General features: G+C 35.2%; 1 protein-coding gene across 2 annotated transcripts in view; it reads left to right on the top strand.

Annotated features, from left to right (window-relative positions):
* Positions 1–56: 56 nt before the first annotated feature.
* The window catches only part of LOC111614735 (plancitoxin-1-like), a 26,154-nt gene continuing 4,830 nt past the window's right edge, over positions 57–21,380 (top strand). Inside the window, exons 1-3 of one of the 2 annotated variants that reach the window (XM_023356099.1) lie at positions 57–982; positions 7,966–8,146; positions 14,988–15,063. In XM_023356099.1, coding sequence (XP_023211867.1) covers positions 876–982; positions 7,966–8,146; positions 14,988–15,063 — 364 coding nt within the window. In that variant the 5' untranslated portion in view covers positions 57–875. Of the gene's footprint in view, positions 983–7,426; positions 7,670–7,965; positions 8,147–14,987; positions 15,064–21,380 lie in introns of those variants that run through there. The other variant, XM_023356101.1, reaches the window with a different exon arrangement.

Here is a 21,380-nt window from a genome sequence, read left to right as displayed (position 1 = left end):
GAAATCGTTCCGTAATTAGCCGCCAGTGTGGCATAATTTCGTAGAATTTGGACGTAAAGCGGTAGAACGTCGAGCGCGATTTACGGCGCTTTAAATTAATAAAATTTTATATTTCGAAAAGTCGTTATCGGCTTAATCGGGAAATGGACGAGAATTTACTGTATTTTATGTACGTCCAGAAATTTTTGCTTACGTAATTGCGCCCGGCGAAGGAAGGAGAGCGTTTCCCGGGCTTAAATTAAATGCGGAATTTTAATTCTAGTATCCCGACGGAAAGAGCCGACGGTTTTAGATTCGGTCGACGTTTTCTCCATTACCCACGATCGGTAGAAGAAAGAGTAAAAATATACCGACGGCGTCGCCATCTGGCAGAGAAAATAGTTATTAATCGAGTAGGGAAACAAATACCGTATTTTCCGACGGCGGCGATAAAAATAGTGCGATAGGAACTTACTTTTATTCCAATATGTTTATTCGTTTTTCGTCCGAGTCGACGACGGAAAGAAACTCGGCCTACAATACGGCGATAAAATATTTTACAAGGCGTACTCGTCTTACAATTTATGGCGCCGAGAAAAATTTCGTAGCGTAAAATTATCGACAAAGAAAATACGGAGGCGGACGAAATCCTCCGTCGTCGTTCCGTTTTCCTTTTCGCTTACGGACCCACTCGTTATTAATTAAGCCCAGTCCGCTTATACTAATCGTTACGATTAACGTTTACTTCCGCCCGTCGTCCGGGCCAATCTAAAAATCGGATGGGCCAAATACGGTTAACCCGACCGCCTTTTCTTCGGTAACGAGTACCCGGCGCCGGAAGGTCACGTGTCCGGGAGATTAAATAAAGACGAGGGCCGGCCAGCCGGGTGAGAGAGATGAAGCCAGCGGAGGTACTCGTCGTCTTTTGCGCGCTGTGTTTCGGCGCCGAAGAAGGCCGATCGTCTCCTTCCTGCCTGGACGAAAGTGGTCGCGGCGTCGACTGGTAAGACGCGCCCGGGCCTACCTATTTATCGGTTCTTCCGGCGGTAAGTTCTAACGGTAAAAGAATACCGCCCCCGACAAAAGACGCCGTTTGGCGACTTTTCGCTAAACCGCGAAGTTTTAGGGTGCGACTATGCAGACGCGAATTTAGAGCGAGCGAGAGGTTGCCAGCGATTTAGTTTCCGCCAAGGAAAACCATGCACCAACGAGAAGCGAGAAATAACGCTGGCGAGAGCGAATTTCTGATTCTCGCACATATCTGACAGGTTTTGATATTTATCGCGTCTCGCCTCTTCTCGCTCGCAGGCGTCTGCATAGTCGCACCCTTATCCGGCAGACTACGGACCGTCTTCCCCCTTGGCCGCCGACCATAAAACCGTTATCCGGTGGAGCGCCGGACGGACATCCGTCGCGTTTGCGCGTTTATCCCGCCGATAGAAACTGCGACTGGTTAGGCGGCCGAGCCATCGGTTTTTTTAAATACGGCGTTAAATAAACTGCCTTTAGTATTACTCGTTCTCCGTCAGGAAATTTCTCTATTTGTCGCTGGCAAATTCTCGCGCTCCCGCCTATTTTTGCCCGAAGGGGATTTTTCCGGTTGCGGGAGGAGGCGCCGGGACTGGGTCCGAATCTCCGCCGCCCATCGTTGGCCAAAGGCGCCTTCCGACTCGACTGACGATTAGAAACGTACCGAACCGGATCCTTAGGCGGCGGAAAGGTCGAGAAAAATCGCCGGACGAAACACCGGTCGGTCCGAAAACTCGGTCTTTATTTTATTATTTTTTGTAACTTTGCCAATTCGTTGCGTAAACCACCGCGTTTACGACAACGTATTTCCAATGCGACGGTTTCGCTCTATAGAAATAGGAATAGAAAGTGGCTAATCCGCGTAGAAACTCGGTCGACTTTACCGGAAAAGTAAAACTGCCAATCGCCTACGACGTTCCGCGTTACCGGACGATGACGAAACGGTGGCCGCACCGTCGAAAAAAGCCGGGAAAAAGTTAAAAAGTGTCTGTACGATAAAAATTAATGTCTACGAAATAAACCGACTTTAGTCCCTAGTTTAAAGAAGAACTTTAATACGGTATTTTACCCACGGTCGACATCTCGGAGGGTGTCGAAACTCGGCCGCCAATGTAAGGATGTAGAAAAGTTCGGGGGGAATATTTGGCGCGTTATCCGGAGGGAAATATTTTAATCGGATCGACCGGAGTTTAGACTAACGTTTCTCACCCGGGTTTCTTTTGTAACTAATGGAACTACGCCTCTGCGCCGAACGGGCAGAATTCCCAGTCTAGTAAAACACTTTTAAAAACCTTCCACCAACCAATGGCCAAAGATTTGTTAAAATTCTTTTTTGCCCGGGAAATGGTAATTTTTTGATTTTCAACCTTCTCTCTCTCCGATGTACAGTAGTTACTCTGGTAATTGTAGTATATAAAACCGGTCGATTTGTCCTTTGCCTTCCCCGCTAAAATATATCTTAGATTGTATTTATTAAGAAATATCTATAATTTCTAACTCGTTAAATAACGCGATATCTGAATTTATCGAATGAATATTAGACTGTCAAAGTGCTCTTCTGACTGATATATTCCTAGATAAGACGATTTCGTTTTTATAAAAAACGACTATTACACTATTATGTAATATTAATATTTATCCGCGAAGGCTTAACTTTTTTGACGGCGCAGTAACTGGAAAATATTATCCTCGTTTGTCTTTCTAATAATAAAATTTCATCTAAATTCAAAATGCAGTTTGATTACGGCTGAAATTTCGGATAATTAATTCCAGGTCGATACGTTACTATCGAATTCCGTCGCTTCTCACATTTACATTGCTAGAAACTAGTTAAAAATCTGTTATTGTGGCGAATAGGCGACAAATGATATTGTGTTAATATTTGGGCAATACGACGACTTAAAGTTCGTTAATGCGCTGGTAAATAACAATTTTTTCTAGTTTATACTTTTATTGTGGCCTAAATAGTACTCGAATTATTATTATTTTTTAAAAATCGGACTTTGTTCCTGTGGCAAAATTGTCGTCCGCCGCCAATAAGTCGATTTTCTTTCATTTATTACTTCCTTCGCGTGCATTTCGTATCTCGCAATAAAAATTACACTATTTGAATATAAATGAAAATTTATATAATAGGCTACGTAATGCTTTATTCGATATTACAATTTGTTCGTTTGTAAATTTGAACATTAGTCTACGGAGTTTCGTTACAAAAACGAGTTTTAAATACCATCCAAACGAAACGGTCGTTACGTAGAATGCTATAAAGCGTAGCTTTCTACGTAATGACTGTTTCGTTCGGATTATTTCTGCCCGTCGACAGACATTTACTAATGTAAATATTGAAATAGAGACATTTCGCGTACGGTACGTAAAGGATAGGTCCACCGGTGGCCGAGCGGACAGTTCGGTCGTGGGTTCGCCCTCGGGTTTTCTGCACATCCGTAACGCCTAAATAGGGGCCGGTTTTCCTTAAAAAGAATTCCCGGAAGGCATCTCCCGTAGTCAGATCGCCCGAGCGTTGCGTTGCTATAACTTAACAAACAATAACAACAACAACAACGTAAAGGATAGAGTCAAATCACCCGGATCGAAATTATAAAGTAAGCATTCTTCGTGCGCATCACTTACACTTTATCCATTCTTCCGACGAAGATGTCTCAGAATTTTTATTGTAGATACGAATGACTTTGTTTTTGCCTTTTTCAGAGATTACTTTTGGTAATCTCTGCGCAGTTTCGTCCGTGTTAACTATTTTTTGAAGCAAAATGTTGTTATGGTATAGTTCTTGCAGCGTATTGTAAAATTTTGCAATTTGCGGGCGATCGATACCCATTGCTCGAGCAACGTTCGCGGCTTCGCGTTGGCCCAGAGATAAAGATGGTCCGTTAAATTTATCTGAATTTTCGAGGAAATAATAACCCAGTATTTTCCAGCTAACTGAAGTTTACGATCGAATGGAGGCTTCGATTTATTCTTTTCCGTCAGCTGGTAAGCTAGTGACCGAATGCCCTTCGTTGTAAGGCCGTAGAACATTTTTTCCATTGTGGGCAGTATCGAGAAAGCTCCTCGAGTCACTCTTTCTTAAAAATTTGCTTAAATCTGCAAAGAAATGTTGCGATGCAATTAATAAGAAATAGGCAAATGAGCCAAGCGTATTTCCATATTTCCTTGTAAGGCATACCGTATTTCCATTTAAATTGAATTTGCCGATCTTTATTAAATGAGATAGGTTCGAGTAACCTAGCTAATTAAACCAATTCCTCTTTATTAATATTACTAAACGGTAATTCGTGGGGCGAGAGTACGAATCCGTACTCTTTTACACGGTACTTTTACTTTACATTGGATAAGTTAATGGCATCGTGACATACAATAAAAGACATCTGCGTACACAATGTGTTTAGCCGGTAGAAAGAGGGTAAGGGAAAGGACAGGGGAAGACGGAGGGAGAGAAGATAGACAGTAGAGAAAGATAGGATTCCTCCGAACGGCGTACATAAGGCTACAGTACCCTCTAAGTTTGATGTTGGAGTGCAGATTTTAGGCTGCCAGGTCGTAGTCCCCCGAAGGGTCTAAAAGAAAATCCGAGTGTAGCGAACACCAATAATTGAGTGCCGACACGAATAGCTAAGTGTAGAAGTTAGTGCCAAGTGGCTGTTAGTAGAAACACTTATATCTACTTAATACTAATAAAACTGAACGCGAGGGCGAATCTTAATACTATTAACAGGTAGACAGACAGTGTGAATACAAACGAACACAACAACAAAGTAGACAAGACGAACGGACCGACAAAAGACAAACGAGCAATACCCCAATTTCTTTTTTAAACATTAACTTACTAACTAACCTATCATAACCTAAGACGAACCCAACCAGACGACTAAAGATAACAACCCTAATCTAATTTTATCCTAACCTATCATAACCTAATCGGAAATCAAGCCGAGTCCTTAATCTAACATCTAGGGCTATGGGTGTCGGTTCTTTAAAAGTTGAGGTATGGAATTTTGTGAAAGCGGGACCCCGCTTTCACAAAATGGTGATGCATCGCTTAAACTTAGAAAAATTTTGATACTTTGGATTATGTAAGAGTTCGATTGGTCGACATCCGAGGAAAAAATTTGTTTTCATACAGAGAACGAGTGCCTTGGCTTGCCTCGCATTAAATTTTAAATAATTTTTTTCAATATTCTGAGGTATGGAATTCCATACCTGCGAAAATGTGAGATATGGAGTCTTCTGTACTGTATTTTCTATAGTGGAAACGACACCTCTGTCTAGGACTAACTTAAACTAACCGAATTTAGACTGAAAAAGAATCAAAATATAAAGTTGAAAGGCAGCTATATACCGACAGTCAAAACAAAGCGAGGGAAAGCTAATTGCCGTCCGTCTCCCGGAGTGAGTGCTCTCGAGAGCCCCACTAGGTATATGAATGCGAGTAGATGATGGAACATTGTACGCGTGTGAACGAGTTGGTGCGAGTTGCGAGGCCAGTTGTACCCTTCAAGAATAGCAGCTCTCCTTTTAAACTATCCCTAATGTGATTGTAAAACTAAGTGAAGTGGTGTTTGGCCCTCCAGAATGCCACAGTCGCATTGTACATTGTCCCCGAGGTTAAATCTATGCAAGTATTGCTTAAAGTTGCCGTGTCCCGTAAGTAGCTGAGTGAGGGTGTCTACCTCGGAAATGAAAGTGTAGGTGAGCCTACCAGTGGTGTCACGGTCCCACCTGTCTCGCCAGAGAATGAAGATTTGCTTCTTGACGCGATTGTTGATGTACGGTACTGTACGCGGTAGGAGTGTAACCGAAAGTACTGTACTAATGACCGAAGACTTTGCAGCTTGTTTGGCAAGACGGTCAACGGTCAGGGAATCCCCGCATGATCAGGGACCCATTGGAAATCTATTCTAATGTTGTCTAAGTGTCTGAGAATGTGGTGTACGAGATGGACGAGTTTTAAGCGGCTATCAGACTTCGCAATCCTGTGTAAAGCTACCCTACTGCCAGAATAAATGCGATAGTGTAAGTAGTGTCTTTTGTCTTTCCTACGCCTAATGCGAATTAAGCTCACATAAACAGCTAGTTTCCGCCCGCACTATCGAGCAGTGTGTGTATCTAGATCAGGCATGGTTAACATACGGCCCGCGGGCCAGATCCGGCCCATCTAATGAATTTATGTGGCCCGCGATCAATCTTTCAATATTAGGTACTGAAGTCCGAATAGCTCGATGAAAAGTTCTGACGCCTAAAAAAAAAAGGTCAACAACTCACCGTGCGTTTAGAGTTAACCCTCCATTACAAATCTCATAAGTACAGCGTAGAGTGTTGATAAAGCACGATAATATGAAAAATGTATCAACAATTCAGTCTCTACGGGGTGACAGCACAATGAGATCTCACACCGCCTCAAAATCTTCCCATACAGCTCTGGTTCGGCCCGTGAAAAAAGTTATCTTTCCAATTTGGCCCGGGGGCAGAAACTGTTGGCCACCCCAAATCTAAACGGAAGCAAGCGTTGCGAAGCTCGCTGCCTTAGTCTTAGTAAATTACAAAGCGACACCACTTCGTCACCCATCTCGGAACCGTCAGTGTAAATCCTAAACACGGGACGATCACCCGTCTCTTCGAAGTAAACGTCAAGGGCAAGCCGACGGGAGGGGTGTTAATCGTAATTCGGGAGGGTATTTTTGTCCACGCTGAATTTTTCGATATCATCGATCGAGGTCAAACTGGGGTGAATCTTACCTACTCTAATCATTTTGTTGACATCCCAGTCGCTATAATCGCGCCAGGTAAGGTGACGAGATTTTCCTGCCGAATAATGCGTTTAATTTCTACGTCGATAGGGGTCAACCCCGACATTACCAGCATTAGTAAGAATCGAAAGAACAACTTACCTTACGCTTAAACTATTTTTATTTACATACGTATTTAAGATACAATCCCGAATTCCAAACATAGGAAAGCGAGATCGGGACAGAAAAACGCTTCAAACAACAAATAATCCTTAATCTCGGGATAGCGAAATCACTCTCGGTATTGTCATGTCCGCCATCGGCTTAATCGAGTGATACGCGCGATGTTGCCAACAACACGTAAAATAAGACAAAAGAATGCGGCTCGTACTCTCGCCTGTAGCGCATTCTTGCCCCACATTCCATTACGGTAGAACTGCGATTATTCGAGTCCCGGTGAATCGAGGTTCTACCAGTGGCGTGCCGTCCTCGGAAGTGGTATATTCTAAGTTTGTATTTTTTAAAATATAAATACATATTGCGCGATTATTTTCGTATTTTAACGTACTTTGAATTATTATAACCGCATTACGTATCTTATTACAAATTTCTATACTACACGTGAAAAAAAATAAAAATAAAAAATAAGATCGCTAATGTATATTCGAATATCAGAGGCGGAATGGAAGCGCCGTATCGTCGAATACGGAACAGCTTCCAAGCAGCCAGATTATACGCATTCGCGCATGCTCTTTGCAGAGCACGGACCTCACGCGGTTTGGTGGATGCTACGCACCGAAATACCGTATAACGCTTCCAATGATTCTATCCGGCACCGGTTCTGGGCTGCAGGAATTTGGCCATTATGTGGATCACCAGTACATTTATAACTTAACCCAACCTATAGGAGTTTACTGGTATGTTTTTATAAGAGTTCTGTGTAGTTAACAGGAGTTTTAAAAAAATCCATTAAAATACTGTATTTGATTTTTAGGTTAATGTTACCTAAGGTAAATCTAACCAAGTTTTCTATAGGTTTTTTGAAAAAGGTCTCCATTTACTATTTTCTAACTTTCTATTTTCTCAAATTTTTACAAATCTTCCAATGAAATGCTATTTTATACAAAAATGACGAATGTTTTTTAAGTTTATGTACACAAAACTGAGATTAATTATTTAAATAAGAATTTGTTAATGATTTTTTTTTTTACAGGATAATTGTATATAAATTCCCACCCATAAAATTTTACCACTTGAGATATGGTGAAAGTTATGCATATATATCATCTAATAATATTGGCCAAACAGGAAAATGGGTTCTGTCCAAACAAAATATTTCTTCTAATAATTCAATAATTAGCAAAATATTAAATCCTGTGATCAAGAAAAAACGGGTTTGTATAGAATAAATACAATATTTATATTTTCATTTTTTATAAAAAATGATAAAATTGTATATAATGAAAGAGGTTACTTATGATTAATTAGAACAAGAGTGTATGACTCTCTCCTATTTGTGTTGCTTAAATTTAAATGTTGTTAAAATGCAACCTCAAATCTTGATTGTTTAACTGAGAACTCTCTTCTATGATGGCTCAAACAACAGTTGTACAGTTATTAATTAGAAAATAATAATAAACTTGTGACGTTAGTCCTAGTCGTAATACAAATTTCTCCGCTCGCTCGAGTTTAAACAATTTAAAGCCGTGACGTAAAAAGTTTTATGTTATTTTTTAATCGTCGGATTCTCGATAGTTCCGAAATTGAATATTGAAATATGTCGGATAATTTTAAAAACTGTACGAAAGAAAGATCAAAAAAGTTAATTTTTATCGGTTATTAAGTAAAGTAATGTGATATAAAAATAGTTTTACGTTAGTATTAAAATATATGCAAATATTTTGATAATTATTCAAGCTTTTATAAATAATGTTATAAAGAGAATTAAGATATTAGAAATAAGTGAATACATACTTTGAATTATTTTTCTTTTGTAATTTTGAAGGAGTTTCTTAACTCATTTATATAAGATTGAGTTTAATGATGAATAATAATTAGTTCCAACAATTTAAGATTAAAAATTTGAATTTGAAATTTGTTTTAAAGAAAGAATTGTGAACCAATTTATATATTATTTGAATAATTTATTCATTTTAATGTATACAATTTGTGTCTTTGCATTCGTTACATGTATTCAATTTATTTTTGCTTGTTTATGTTGTGTTGTTTTGTAAGATAGAGGAAACGTATTAATTAAATCACACTTTGGGTGGCATGTTGCATTCTGAGGTTGTGCCGCATTGCAGAGATATTTTCTAGCAGCATCGAAAAAGCATGCTGATCTAAAATTTAGAATTTATTTGAATTTAACAAGAATGAATTTGCTGAAAAAAAGTACAATTAATAACAACAACAGTAACAAGAAGACAATATTATTAATTTTCTTTTTTGTTATTGTAAAATGCACTGTATTTAAAAATTTGATTAAATTGTTTGAAAATAACCAAAATTAATTTTCGTAAATTTTACAATCAAATACTCCCTTGTTAATTTAATTTATGTTAAAGCACACTCTTCAAAAATTCAATACCAAAATTCATTTAAAAATAAAACAAAATTAATATTCTAAATATTCATGATTAAGTGCTTTTTAAAATTTTGTTACATTAAACCATTAAATTATTATTCAATTAGTAATAAGTAAAAGTATTTTTATTTTCCATTCTTTTCTTAGAATAAGAACCATTCTTTTCTTAGAATAAGAGTTTGTGAATAAAAATCGTAGGCAAAACTTAAATGACAACAATTCCTTGAGCCCACAGAACTCAAATCTAAAATAGATGACAAAACTAACATATTCCAAAAGTAATATACTAAAAGATTTATAAACAAAAGTTAGTTGAAAGAAATATAACAAAGATAAAAAATTACAAAATCACGAAGGCAATTAATACAAAAATAATCACAGCAATCATATAAAAATTAATTCTTACAAAAATTACAAAATTTTTGTAATTCTAAGTACAAAAATTATCTCAGCAATAATTAAAAAATGTAATCAGAGCAATCATACAAGATTTACAGTCAACATTTTGGTTAAATATTTGCTTAATGGACAAATAATATATTAATAAATATAGGTCCTATGTCCACCACATTATTTATTTATTTATTTCATCAAAAGTAGAAATGCTGGCTGGCAGTAGATCTCCATCCCCATTTAACAAAATTCCAACAACAGTAAAAAAACACAAAATTTCAAATCTATTATTTTTGTTAAATACAAGGTAGCTTCAAAAAGTTCTCAGAATTATGAATTAAAAGTAATAAAAAAAGAGAACATGTCTCACTGCAAAGATGACAACGGTTATCATTCACTGAAAGTCGTGTTAGTGAGATGATGTGAAACAAAGTGTGGCGAAAATGTTTGTGGAAGAACAACGTGCAAATATCAAATTTTGAGTGTTATTGGGGGGAAAAACCCTCCGAGACCTTAAATCTGATTCGGGATGACTATGCTGAATCTTCCACGAAGCATTCTCGAGCACTGGCAAAAACACTTTTGTGAGAGACGAGAGAGTATCGCCATTGACTTCTGAAGTAGTCATTCGTCAACATCAACGTCTGAAGAGAAAGTGTCTGTTCTGTTCTAGATTGTGAGGTCAGACAGTGAGAGAGACAGTGAGAGAAAGAGAAGGGCCGAGCAGAAGCATAGCCACTTGGGAAATGGGAGAAAGATGGATTAGAGAAGTAGAGTGGTGGGAGGGGATATAAAGGCGGGAAGAGAAGGGGAGGGTTTGGGATCCCATGGTCCTACATCAGGCCATTTATTTAAACAAAAAGGAGGTTACCGTTACACATCATGGCTACAGTGCCACATACAACTATAAAACAATATCCCAAGTAGTAATAAACATTAACAATGGTATTTACAGATGGGGCCATTTAGCGCTACAAAGAATGAAAATACGTGGCCCGTACCAAGAGGGACAAATGCTAGCTTAAAATCTTAATACTGCATGCAAAGGCCTTGAAGATGTTTTTATTGTTGATAAAGAGACTAAGTGCACAAGGCCACATTTCGTTTTCGGAGTTGGCAGAGTCAATGAGCTTCCTTCGTTGTCTGTTGAACGCTGGGCAGTATAGTTGTTAAGACAAAAAATGAAGCATTACCTTTCGTTTTCTTTTGTTCTTTTATTACTTAACTTTACTGACTAGCGGAACTTATTTACAACATTTCAAATTGACNGTATGCTATGAAATGGTGTCACGAATACTCACAGCAGACATCATGCAATTTCTACCCCTTCCCTTGGTTGAAAGATGCCATTAAGACACGCCACTTCAAGAATGCGGATGTGGTTATGCAGAGGGCAACATTTGCATTACAGGTGCTGTCGTGAGACGACTTTCCCAAGAATGTTTTTGGCAGCTATACCAGCAGCAGCAAAAATGTGTGGTTGCTGAAGGACATGTTGCTTGATTTGTCAATCGTACACATAATTCCGGAAACTTTTTGAAGCTACCTTGTATATCTTGTATAAGTGATGCCATTGAACAACATTTTTTTCTCATTTCTTTCTTAATTTGTAAACAAAGAGATTTTGGTACAGATATTCTTTCCAGTAAAACATTATTTTGGATAGTGTTTTACTGGATAGTTTATACTGAAATTTTATTTTGATAGTGTTGATAAAGAATTATTTCAAGTGTTGATAAAGAAGGTCACTTCATTGTGCCAGTATACAAACAATATGACATATAATAACATATAATAATGTAGCCATCACCAGCAGTTAAATTTTAATACTGTTGAAAATCCTTGTGGATAAGTTAGATATATGTCTGCTTATAGGCACTAGAATCATCTGAAGTATTTCACCAGTGGTTAATTGTGAAAGCCTTTGAATATCACTTGATAGATGCATCATTTCTTTGTATGACTATACAAATACTGTAAACATCTGAAGTATCCCACCAATAGTTAAAATATACTGTAGTCATCAGTCGTATTTCACTAATAGGTGGATGTGAATTCATTTGAACATCACTCAAGAATGAGTCCATTATACAAATAATTATGTAATACTGAAGAGGAATCATTAAGACAGTATGATTCAAAGTTTATGAATTAAGAAAGAAATGAAAGAATATGTTTATGATCCAAATCCATGTAAAATAATTAACATATTTTTTCCTGTCATATTATTGGTTAACTATAATTAACCATATTGTTTTTTGCAAAGTACAGAATTTTGGAACAGAGTTACTTACCATCTTACTCTGTTGCAAAATGATAAGAGTAATCTGAAAAAGTAAACTGTGAAAACTGTCTAAAATAAATATCACATGTTTATTTAAAATCAATCATTTGTAATCAGTAGAAACAAAAAGTAATATTTGTCTTATATAATTGAAAAAATTCTCAAATTTATAATGAGAAATTTTTAGTTATAGAAACAGTGCCAGTGTCAGGTCTGAATCTCTTTGTCATGGACATTTAAAAGTCAGTTAACTGTGCTTAACAGTAGTTATGCACAGTTAACTGACTTTTCTATTTCGAANGATGACCTGGCTTCTGCTCGAAATACATTTGATTTATCATTTGACTCTTCATTAAAATTTTCCTCTGCACTTTTTAACTTTATTTTGCTTTTCAAATAGTCAACAGTCCTCTCCTTTTCTGGTAAAACATCTATTAAATCACCAATATGACTATACTTCTGTGGTAGCGATTTTAACATGTAGTTTAATTTTTCTTGTTCTGATATCATTGCACCTGCCTGCTTTAATTCGTTCACAGCCTTCTCAAACGCGTCGAAGAATAAGCTTACATCTGAATAATTTTTCAATTTGATACTTTCAAGGTTATGTCGGCACACAATTTGCAGAGCTGTTGACTTTTTCAAATACATCTCATCAAACTTTTGGATAATTTCGTAAGCCGTATCAAGTTCGCTTATATATTCTAGCTGTTTGTTAGTTATTCCGCTATAGATATAATTAGTCGCCTGGATATCTCGTTCGTCCCATTCGTCATCATCGGTCTTAATTTTAGCTCTCATTACTACATCTTTACACTTTTTGAACTGTAAAAACTTAAACATACGTAATTTCCAGTTACTGTAATCTGCTCCGTCAAATATTGGTATATTGATATCACTATTCTTCGCCGCCATTACCACGTGTGCTCTTTCTTTGTTTTCTTTAACTATTTAACTCTTTTCGCTTCTTGTTTTTTTCGTTCTTTTTTCTTTTAACCACGTTCTGCTACCATGTTAAGACAAAAAATGAAGCATTACCTTTCGTTTTCTTTTGTTTTTTTATTACTTAACTTTACTGACTAGCGGAACTTATTTACAACATTTCAAATTGACGAACCTCTGACGACAGAACACGTTTGCCAGTGTTGCCAGATATAGCTGTACAATAATTAACAATATAAATGTACAATAATTAACAATAGTAGAATCAGACAGCCAGTAATAAATTGAGCAGATCACCATGACGGCAAGAATTTTGGTTGGGAGTTGTCATTCCATCCTGCATGATCAATTGAACGTGCACCGTGTATGCTATGAAATGGTGTCACGAATACTCACAGCAGACATCATGCAATTTCTACCCCTTCCCTTGGTTGAAAGATGCCATTAAGACACGCCACTTCAAGAATGCGGATGTGGTTATGCAGAGGGCAACATTTGCATTACAGGTGCTGTCGTGAGACGACTTTCCCAAGAATGTTTTTGGCAGCTATACCAGCAGCAGCAAAAATGTGTGGTTGCTGAAGGACATGTTGCTTGATTTGTCAATCGTACACATAATTCCGGAAACTTTTTGAAGCTACCTTGTATATCTTGTATAAGTGATGCCATTGAACAACATTTTTTTCTCATTTCTTTCTTAATTTGTAAACAAAGAGATTTTGGTACAGATATTCTTTCCAGTAAAACATTATTTTGGATAGTGTTTTACTGGATAGTTTATACTGAAATTTTATTTTGATAGTGTTGATAAAGAATTATTTCAAGTGTTGATAAAGAAGGTCACTTCATTGTGCCAGTATACAAACAATATGACATATAATAACATATAATAATGTAGCCATCACCAGCAGTTAAATTTTAATACTGTTGAAAATCCTTGTGGATAAGTTAGATATATGTCTGCTTATAGGCACTAGAATCATCTGAAGTATTTCACCAGTGGTTAATTGTGAAAGCCTTTGAATATCACTTGATAGATGCATCATTTCTTTGTATGACTATACAAATACTGTAAACATCTGAAGTATCCCACCAATAGTTAAAATATACTGTAGTCATCAGTCGTATTTCACTAATAGGTGGATGTGAATTCATTTGAACATCACTCAAGAATGAGTCCATTATACAAATAATTATGTAATACTGAAGAGGAATCATTAAGACAGTATGATTCAAAGTTTATGAATTAAGAAAGAAATGAAAGAATATGTTTATGATCCAAATCCATGTAAAATAATTAACATATTTTTTCCTGTCATATTATTGGTTAACTATAATTAACCATATTGTTTTTTGCAAAGTACAGAATTTTGGAACAGAGTTACTTACCATCTTACTCTGTTGCAAAATGATAAGAGTAATCTGAAAAAGTAAACTGTGAAAACTGTCTAAAATAAATATCACATGTTTATTTAAAATCAATCATTTGTAATCAGTAGAAACAAAAAGTAATATTTGTCTTATATAATTGAAAAAATTCTCAAATTTATAATGAGAAATTTTTAGTTATAGAAACAGTGCCAGTGTCAGGTCTGAATCTCTTTGTCATGGACATTTAAAAGTCAGTTAACTGTGCTTAACAGTAGTTATGCTCTCATGTGAAATGCTAAACTGATGGATTAATTTGCATGCCAATAGATAAAAGTGGATTATTTGTAAAATAAGGCTAATATTAAAAATGAAAGGAAAAATAAATTTTTAAATTTTAGAAACAGATAATTCTTATTTAGATTTTAATGTTTACACACTTTAAATTCCTTTTTTGAAAGCATAATACAATTAGCCTTCATTGTTTTATAGGCAATGTGAAATCTTGCAACACAACAGAGAGCAGCATGATGTTGAAACACAACATGCGATGCACCGTGCAGTGATTTAATTAATAAGTACCATAAATTGAAACTAAAAATTATATAATATATTATTTATATATAAATATGAATATATATTTAAAAAATAATAATTATAGGATATTGCATATTTGGTATATAATGATGCTGTACCAAATGAGAAACACTACAGTGATAAGTTTGGACATGCAAAAGGTAATAATATAATAATAGAACTATTTAATAATTAAACAATTATAGCAGAAATATTCATACAAATGTAAACAGTAAACAAATCACCATCAAACAAGACTGCTTTATTTGGAGTTACTTCAATACATTGTTAAAATAAACTAAATGAACAAACACTTTTGGCACTGTGCTTTATCTTCAAGGTTTAATAGTCTTTAAAAGTTACAAAATTTTCATATTAAATTCTTTATTACTATCAGTTTTGAGACTGTTTTGATGGTGATTACTGATTAGTTGAGAATTAGACTGCAGTGAGTGACTGTTGTAAACAGTAAATCATTGGGGAAAAAAAAAGTTATTCTCTCTCCACTTCAATTTATAAGATAAAATATTTCTTAATAAATATCAAAATGTTTTATAATTACTTTTTAATAATAACATGTAACATTTCATTTAACTTTTTACGTATTGCATTGAGCTGATATTTTTGAAATTAATATAACTGTACTACAAATACGCATTTAAGACGATCATAGAAAACAACACACAAAATATACTATAAGTATGAACAAGTGATATTTACAGACAAAAACAATCCATCACAATAGTGCAGACATTATATTCATTGATGAACAAAAAGAAATTCATATGCAGTATAGACCAGGAATGTCCGACCTGCGACCTGCTTAATATTTTTATGTGGCCCACAGCACCCTAAATTTTTTAGGTATATTTTCATTTATTTTGGTAAAGTATGTTGTAAAACTTATTCTTGTTTCACTGGATACACTTTGATGTCATAATAACATAACTGGTGTTAGAAAACTGTTTTAGAAGAACTGTAATGCATATGGGATAGTACATACTGCTGTGAACAATTCTTTTTGTGCATTAAAAACATCAAAACTGCTGAAAGAAATAGGTTGAGTGATTCCCATTTAACTAACATTCTTAAAATTAAGACTAGTATCATAAAAGCAGATATTTACAATATTATAAAAGGAAGGCAATGTCAAAAATCACATTGAATTTATTTTTATTTTGTGTGAGTATAAGTTTTTTTTACTGTCAAGAATATAGTATTTTTTTGTAATAATATATATTTGTTATTAAAATTTGATATTCACATTATGAACTTTTTAAAAACATATTAATATAAATTACCTTTGCTGCCTGCTGAATATACTGAAATTTCTAATTTGGCCCATTAGGAAAACAGGTTGGACAACCCTGGTATACAATCACACAACTTAAAAATACATATACAAACATCTCAAAACCCAATATATTAATAATATCCCAAATGACTACTGGATTAAATTGGGCTACTAATCCATGTTATTTTTAATTAATTCATAAATAATTTGTCACTAGAGGCAGGTGTTAGGCACCATCTCTTGGGCTGCAATTTGATAAAATTGTAGATCTATAAATTCCCACTGTCATCTGTCTGTCTTTCCTTAATCTCGAGAACAGGTATATAGATGAAAGATGAGTCTAGATATTGGAAACCTTAGAGCAAGAGGTTCCAATTAATTATATATGAACTTCTGATGCAAACCAAAAGGCATGCTATTTCAATTAAAATATTTTTCCCCAAAAGGTGTTAGATAGATGACTGGTATGACTCTATTGTTAAAGGAAAAGTGTGATGTACAGTACAGGGACAAAACGCTACAGTTCTAATTTGAGGTGGAGAGCATATATTTTAAATGAAATAAATTTAAAAATATGATTGTCACAATGGCAGACTGCAATTTTTAATGCCACAATAAATAATTGCTTGTTTACATTTAATAATTAAATTAATATTTACAAATAATTTAATTATAATTATTACATTTAATAAGAGATGGCATCTAACAGGGCTACTATATCAGCCTCAACAAACACCTTAGGCCAATTGGAACTGATGTAAATGAAATTGGGTGAAGATCCCCTTTTGACAAACAGACAATACTGTCTGGTAATTGTTTGTTCCCACTATGTTTTTGTTATGATATGAGGTACAGAGGAACATTAATGGTAATATTTTGAAAGAGAAAGGTAAAAGCATGGTTATTAAAAAGGTACTACTTAGCAACTGAAAATAAATCTGAAACAAAAAATAGGGAAGAAAGTACAGATGGAAATATACAAAAAGTTTGGAAATATCATAAATTCTACAATACTTCTTTGGATACTGCACTTGTATTAAATAATCACACTATGCTAGAAACCTTAAAATGCAGTAATATTTTAAGGTTTTTATCATGGTTATTTAAATTCTATAATATAGATGCATGCATTTCTACAGAAAAAAGAATCAGTAGTATTAAACACTGTTTTTTAAATTATTGATACATTTTTCCTAAAACAGAACTTTATTTTTAGTCATAATACTGTATATGCATAACAGTAGTAATTTTTTTTAGAAAAAACATGCTGAAATATAGCTTAAGTTTATGTGATGAAAACAAAAGTTTAATTATATAAAATTACTTCTCCTGACTGACTCATTTAGTGATTGATTCATCATCGCCCAGAGCAAATTGTTGAACCTAAAAAGGTGAAATTTGGTACACAGTTAGGGTACGTCATGAAAATGCACACTAAGAAAGGATTTCTGGAAATTCCCCCATGGGGGAGAGGGAGAGGATTAAAGCTTAACCTGAAGAACGGCTTTCACTGTACTATTTTAAATACGATTTTTTGTTTTTAACTATGTTTAGTCTTCATTGAGTACTTAGGTGTATTAAATTGATAACAATAACATTTCAGACATTGTTATAAATATTTTTATATATTTCAATTTTTTAACCAAATGTTCAAACCATTTTAAATTTGAATTTGTTATTGCATATTGGTTCAATTATAGAATGATTGTAAACGTTCCAGAAAATTGATCAAATTGAAAATGGTTAGTTTGATTCTCAGCAATTCTCATCATTCTCGGCAGTAGGTGTTATATAACAATTACTATGATTGTTGAAATATTGAATGCAAATGGGGTTTACTTGCAAAATCCATGCGGGCAAAGTCACGGGTAACAGCTAGTATTATATAATATTGCATATGGGGATGCTGATAACTAGGCTGGGGCTATTATATTTTTTAGAGGACTTATCACATCATACTTTCCCTATAGCTATGGCACTGAACATTGGTATAAATCAGTGATTCTCAACCAGTGTCGTGGCACTTTAGTATGCTGCCACTGTGAATATGCATACATAAGCAACCTCAGACAAGTAGTTCAATTAGTTCTACCTTTCTAGGGTGCGTTTGGAAACTGTTACCGGTAACTGCTTCCAATGCCTAGCTGCCAGTTACCGGTAACTGCCAGCAGTTACCGGTAACTGGCAGCTAGGCATTTAGAAAACATACCTAAATAACCAACTGTGTTTAAAAATCACTGTTATGACTTAACACTCAAAAAATCTTAACAGTTACCCCGAGACACAGCACATCATAAACATATTTTGGAGTTGGCATACATTCTTTGCTACACCTCCTTTTTCTGCTTTAACAACAACACTTACCTACAAAAGCGTGGTGTTCCTATGGGCAGCCACCTCTCGGGATTTATGCGAGTTGGTGATCAGGCAGCTTGAAGAAAAAGTCATACTGCTGTTCATTTCCAACATTCTCCTATACAAGAAGTATGTTGATGACATCTTTATTTTATGGAAAGCAGAACCGAATATAAACCATTTCATAAGTTCAATGAATGACAACCTGTAGGCTCTCACCATCAAATTGGATCAGAAGAGCAACACAGCAGCACATTTCCTGGGCATCAACCTTTAACTTGATGGTACCGGGGTAATAACAAAGCATTATAAATCATGCTATAGGCCATTGTTCATCCCAGCCAACTCTGTGGACCCTTACACCTACAAGATTGCTGCCTTCCATGCCCTAACAAAAAGAGCATTCACACACCATACCAGATTTGAGGACACCGAAGCAGAGTTGAAAAGCATTCACGACATAGCAGTACAGCACGGATATAGTGGGAACCTGATACACAACATTGCCTGCGCTTACTCCACACAAATAGCTGCATGTGACACTTCCAACACACACAGTGAACCTAAATAGCACACAGTCAAGTGGTGCTATTTGCTCTGTAAATGGAGTTGAGGTGTTGGTAGAGTACAACCACCACCTCAACTCCATTTACAGAGAGATTGCCTCCTGTACCAACACAAAGTTTGCATACAAGAGGCCCAGCACTGTATATGGACTACTTCACAGCAGCAAGGACAAAATCAATAAAAAACATGCGCCGAGTGTATACACAGTTCCTCTATGGGACAATGGGTTCCAAAGGGAGTTGGTATATATTGGGTCCACAAAATGTTCCCTTAACAAAAGAGTGCAGGAACACAAATACAATATTGATAATAAAAAGCACATCACCGCACTATCGACTTATGCCACTGACCCTGGCATAAGAGCTGATCTACAAGAGGCCAAACTGATCAGGATGTCTCACTGTGTGGAACACCTTTGAAACCTGGAGACACTGGAAATATACAAAACAGGGTTACATACCAATTGTATTAACTCTAAGGATGCCATCAATATGTTTCACGCATGGAGGTACTGCTGTGTAACTTCTGCATCAGCAGTTAGAAACCACATCCCACCCTCCTTTTGTTGGTACTGTATTTGTATATGTTTATATGTATGTAGTTATATCAATGTTTGTACTACATATAGCATTCCATCACCATGGTAACATGCATGCGTAACTGTTTACATGGAAGCTTAGAATGTTCGGTGATTTTAAAAACCTGCTTGTGCTGTTCCAAGTTTTTTGAAAACAATTTCATAATTTTTGTTCTTCGAATTCACTTGTTCGAATCTCACTGGTTTTTTAAACTTGAAGAAGACCAAAAGTACAGTCGAAAACATTTGTTTTTTATTGAATATTTAGTACTGATCTGTTAAGGTTTTTTGAGTTTTAATTTATATGCGTTCCAGTATTCGTGTACAAAGGTTTTTTTTAATTTAAGTCACTGTTGTGACTTCACCAATTGTCCTGTGGTACTTACTGGAGTTACCATGTGTGCTGCCAAATTTTTAAATTATTAAAAGTGTACCATGATGAAAAAATGGTTGAGAATCACTGGTAAAAATCAAGCAGGCCATAATCTGTCAACAATAATAATAATGTTCTGAAAATATGTAATTTATGAGCACACCTAGAGATTTATTTTTGGACTTTGCAGTTCTTTTTTTGCATTGCTATTTGTTATGCATAGGCCTACTCTGTTATAACAGAAATTTTTAAATTTTTATTCTTTGATGGAATAGATTATATTTCCCATTATATCTCTATAATAGAATAAAAATTTCATAAAAAATTCAAATTACAAGAACAAATTTAAATTTAAACAGTCTATTTCTCATTCAGGAATAAACTTTCATTTAAATTTAAATTTGTTGTTTAATGTTTTTCTTTATTTTTGTTTTTTCTTATGAACATAAAATTGAACTGATATGTTCTAAAACTGTTGAATTGAACATAGCTGTGTAATTTATGATCAACTTTTTAGCTTGTACACAACATGATAACAAAAAACAAATATATATATGAAAATGCCAAGCTAAATGTTAATTAATCATTCTGTTTGTTTTACATACTTGTACTGTACCTGTCAGATGATCACTTATAATTTGATTATTTTTATAATTAACTAGCTGCAAGGACCCGCTTCGCTGGGTTTTTATTTGTGGGCAAAAAGTAACGATAGTGAAGATTAAGATAATTACATTATAGCCAATCTTACCCGTTTTCACAAAATGCAAGAATTAGGTCTCCCGTTTCCAGACGTTCCAGAGAATTTTTACATGAGCATAAAAATATGTTCGATTTCCTGCAAAAGCGCAAAAAACTGCCTGTAAATCTTGCATTCCGCTTTATATTAACACTTCCTGGTCCTGATTCTATTTCTTAATGTCTCCTGTTCACGTCCAGTCAAACGAACTATTTTCAATGTTTCTGATCGTTCTATAATCGAACCAATATTTGAATTTTATGTTCAAATTTAACAAATTCGAACATTGTTCAAATTAAATTTGAACAAAACATTCGAAATAGAAAGCCACTTTCAACCACTTTCAAGAACATATCTCCCGCACCCTTATAGCTATCAAGACGCAACCCCCCCTGGTGACTTGGGGCTACTACCACATACAAACACCATTCACGTGCGATGTGTAGTTTTGGCGGAAAAGTGAAATATAGGGACATACATGTCCATTTTTATATATATAGATTTATTTTATATTGATTTTCCTAATTCTTTAATTTGATTTTTTTATTATTTTTTTTCATTAATTTAACAGTT

This window comes from Centruroides sculpturatus, unplaced genomic scaffold (genome assembly GCF_000671375.1).
Source record: "Centruroides sculpturatus isolate CEXI.00-Female unplaced genomic scaffold, Cexi_2.0 scaffold2282, whole genome shotgun sequence".
Classification (NCBI taxonomy): domain Eukaryota; kingdom Metazoa; phylum Arthropoda; class Arachnida; order Scorpiones; family Buthidae; genus Centruroides; species Centruroides sculpturatus.
The sequence above is the reverse complement of the archived record's forward strand: the minus strand, read 5'-3'. Positions and strand labels throughout refer to the sequence as shown.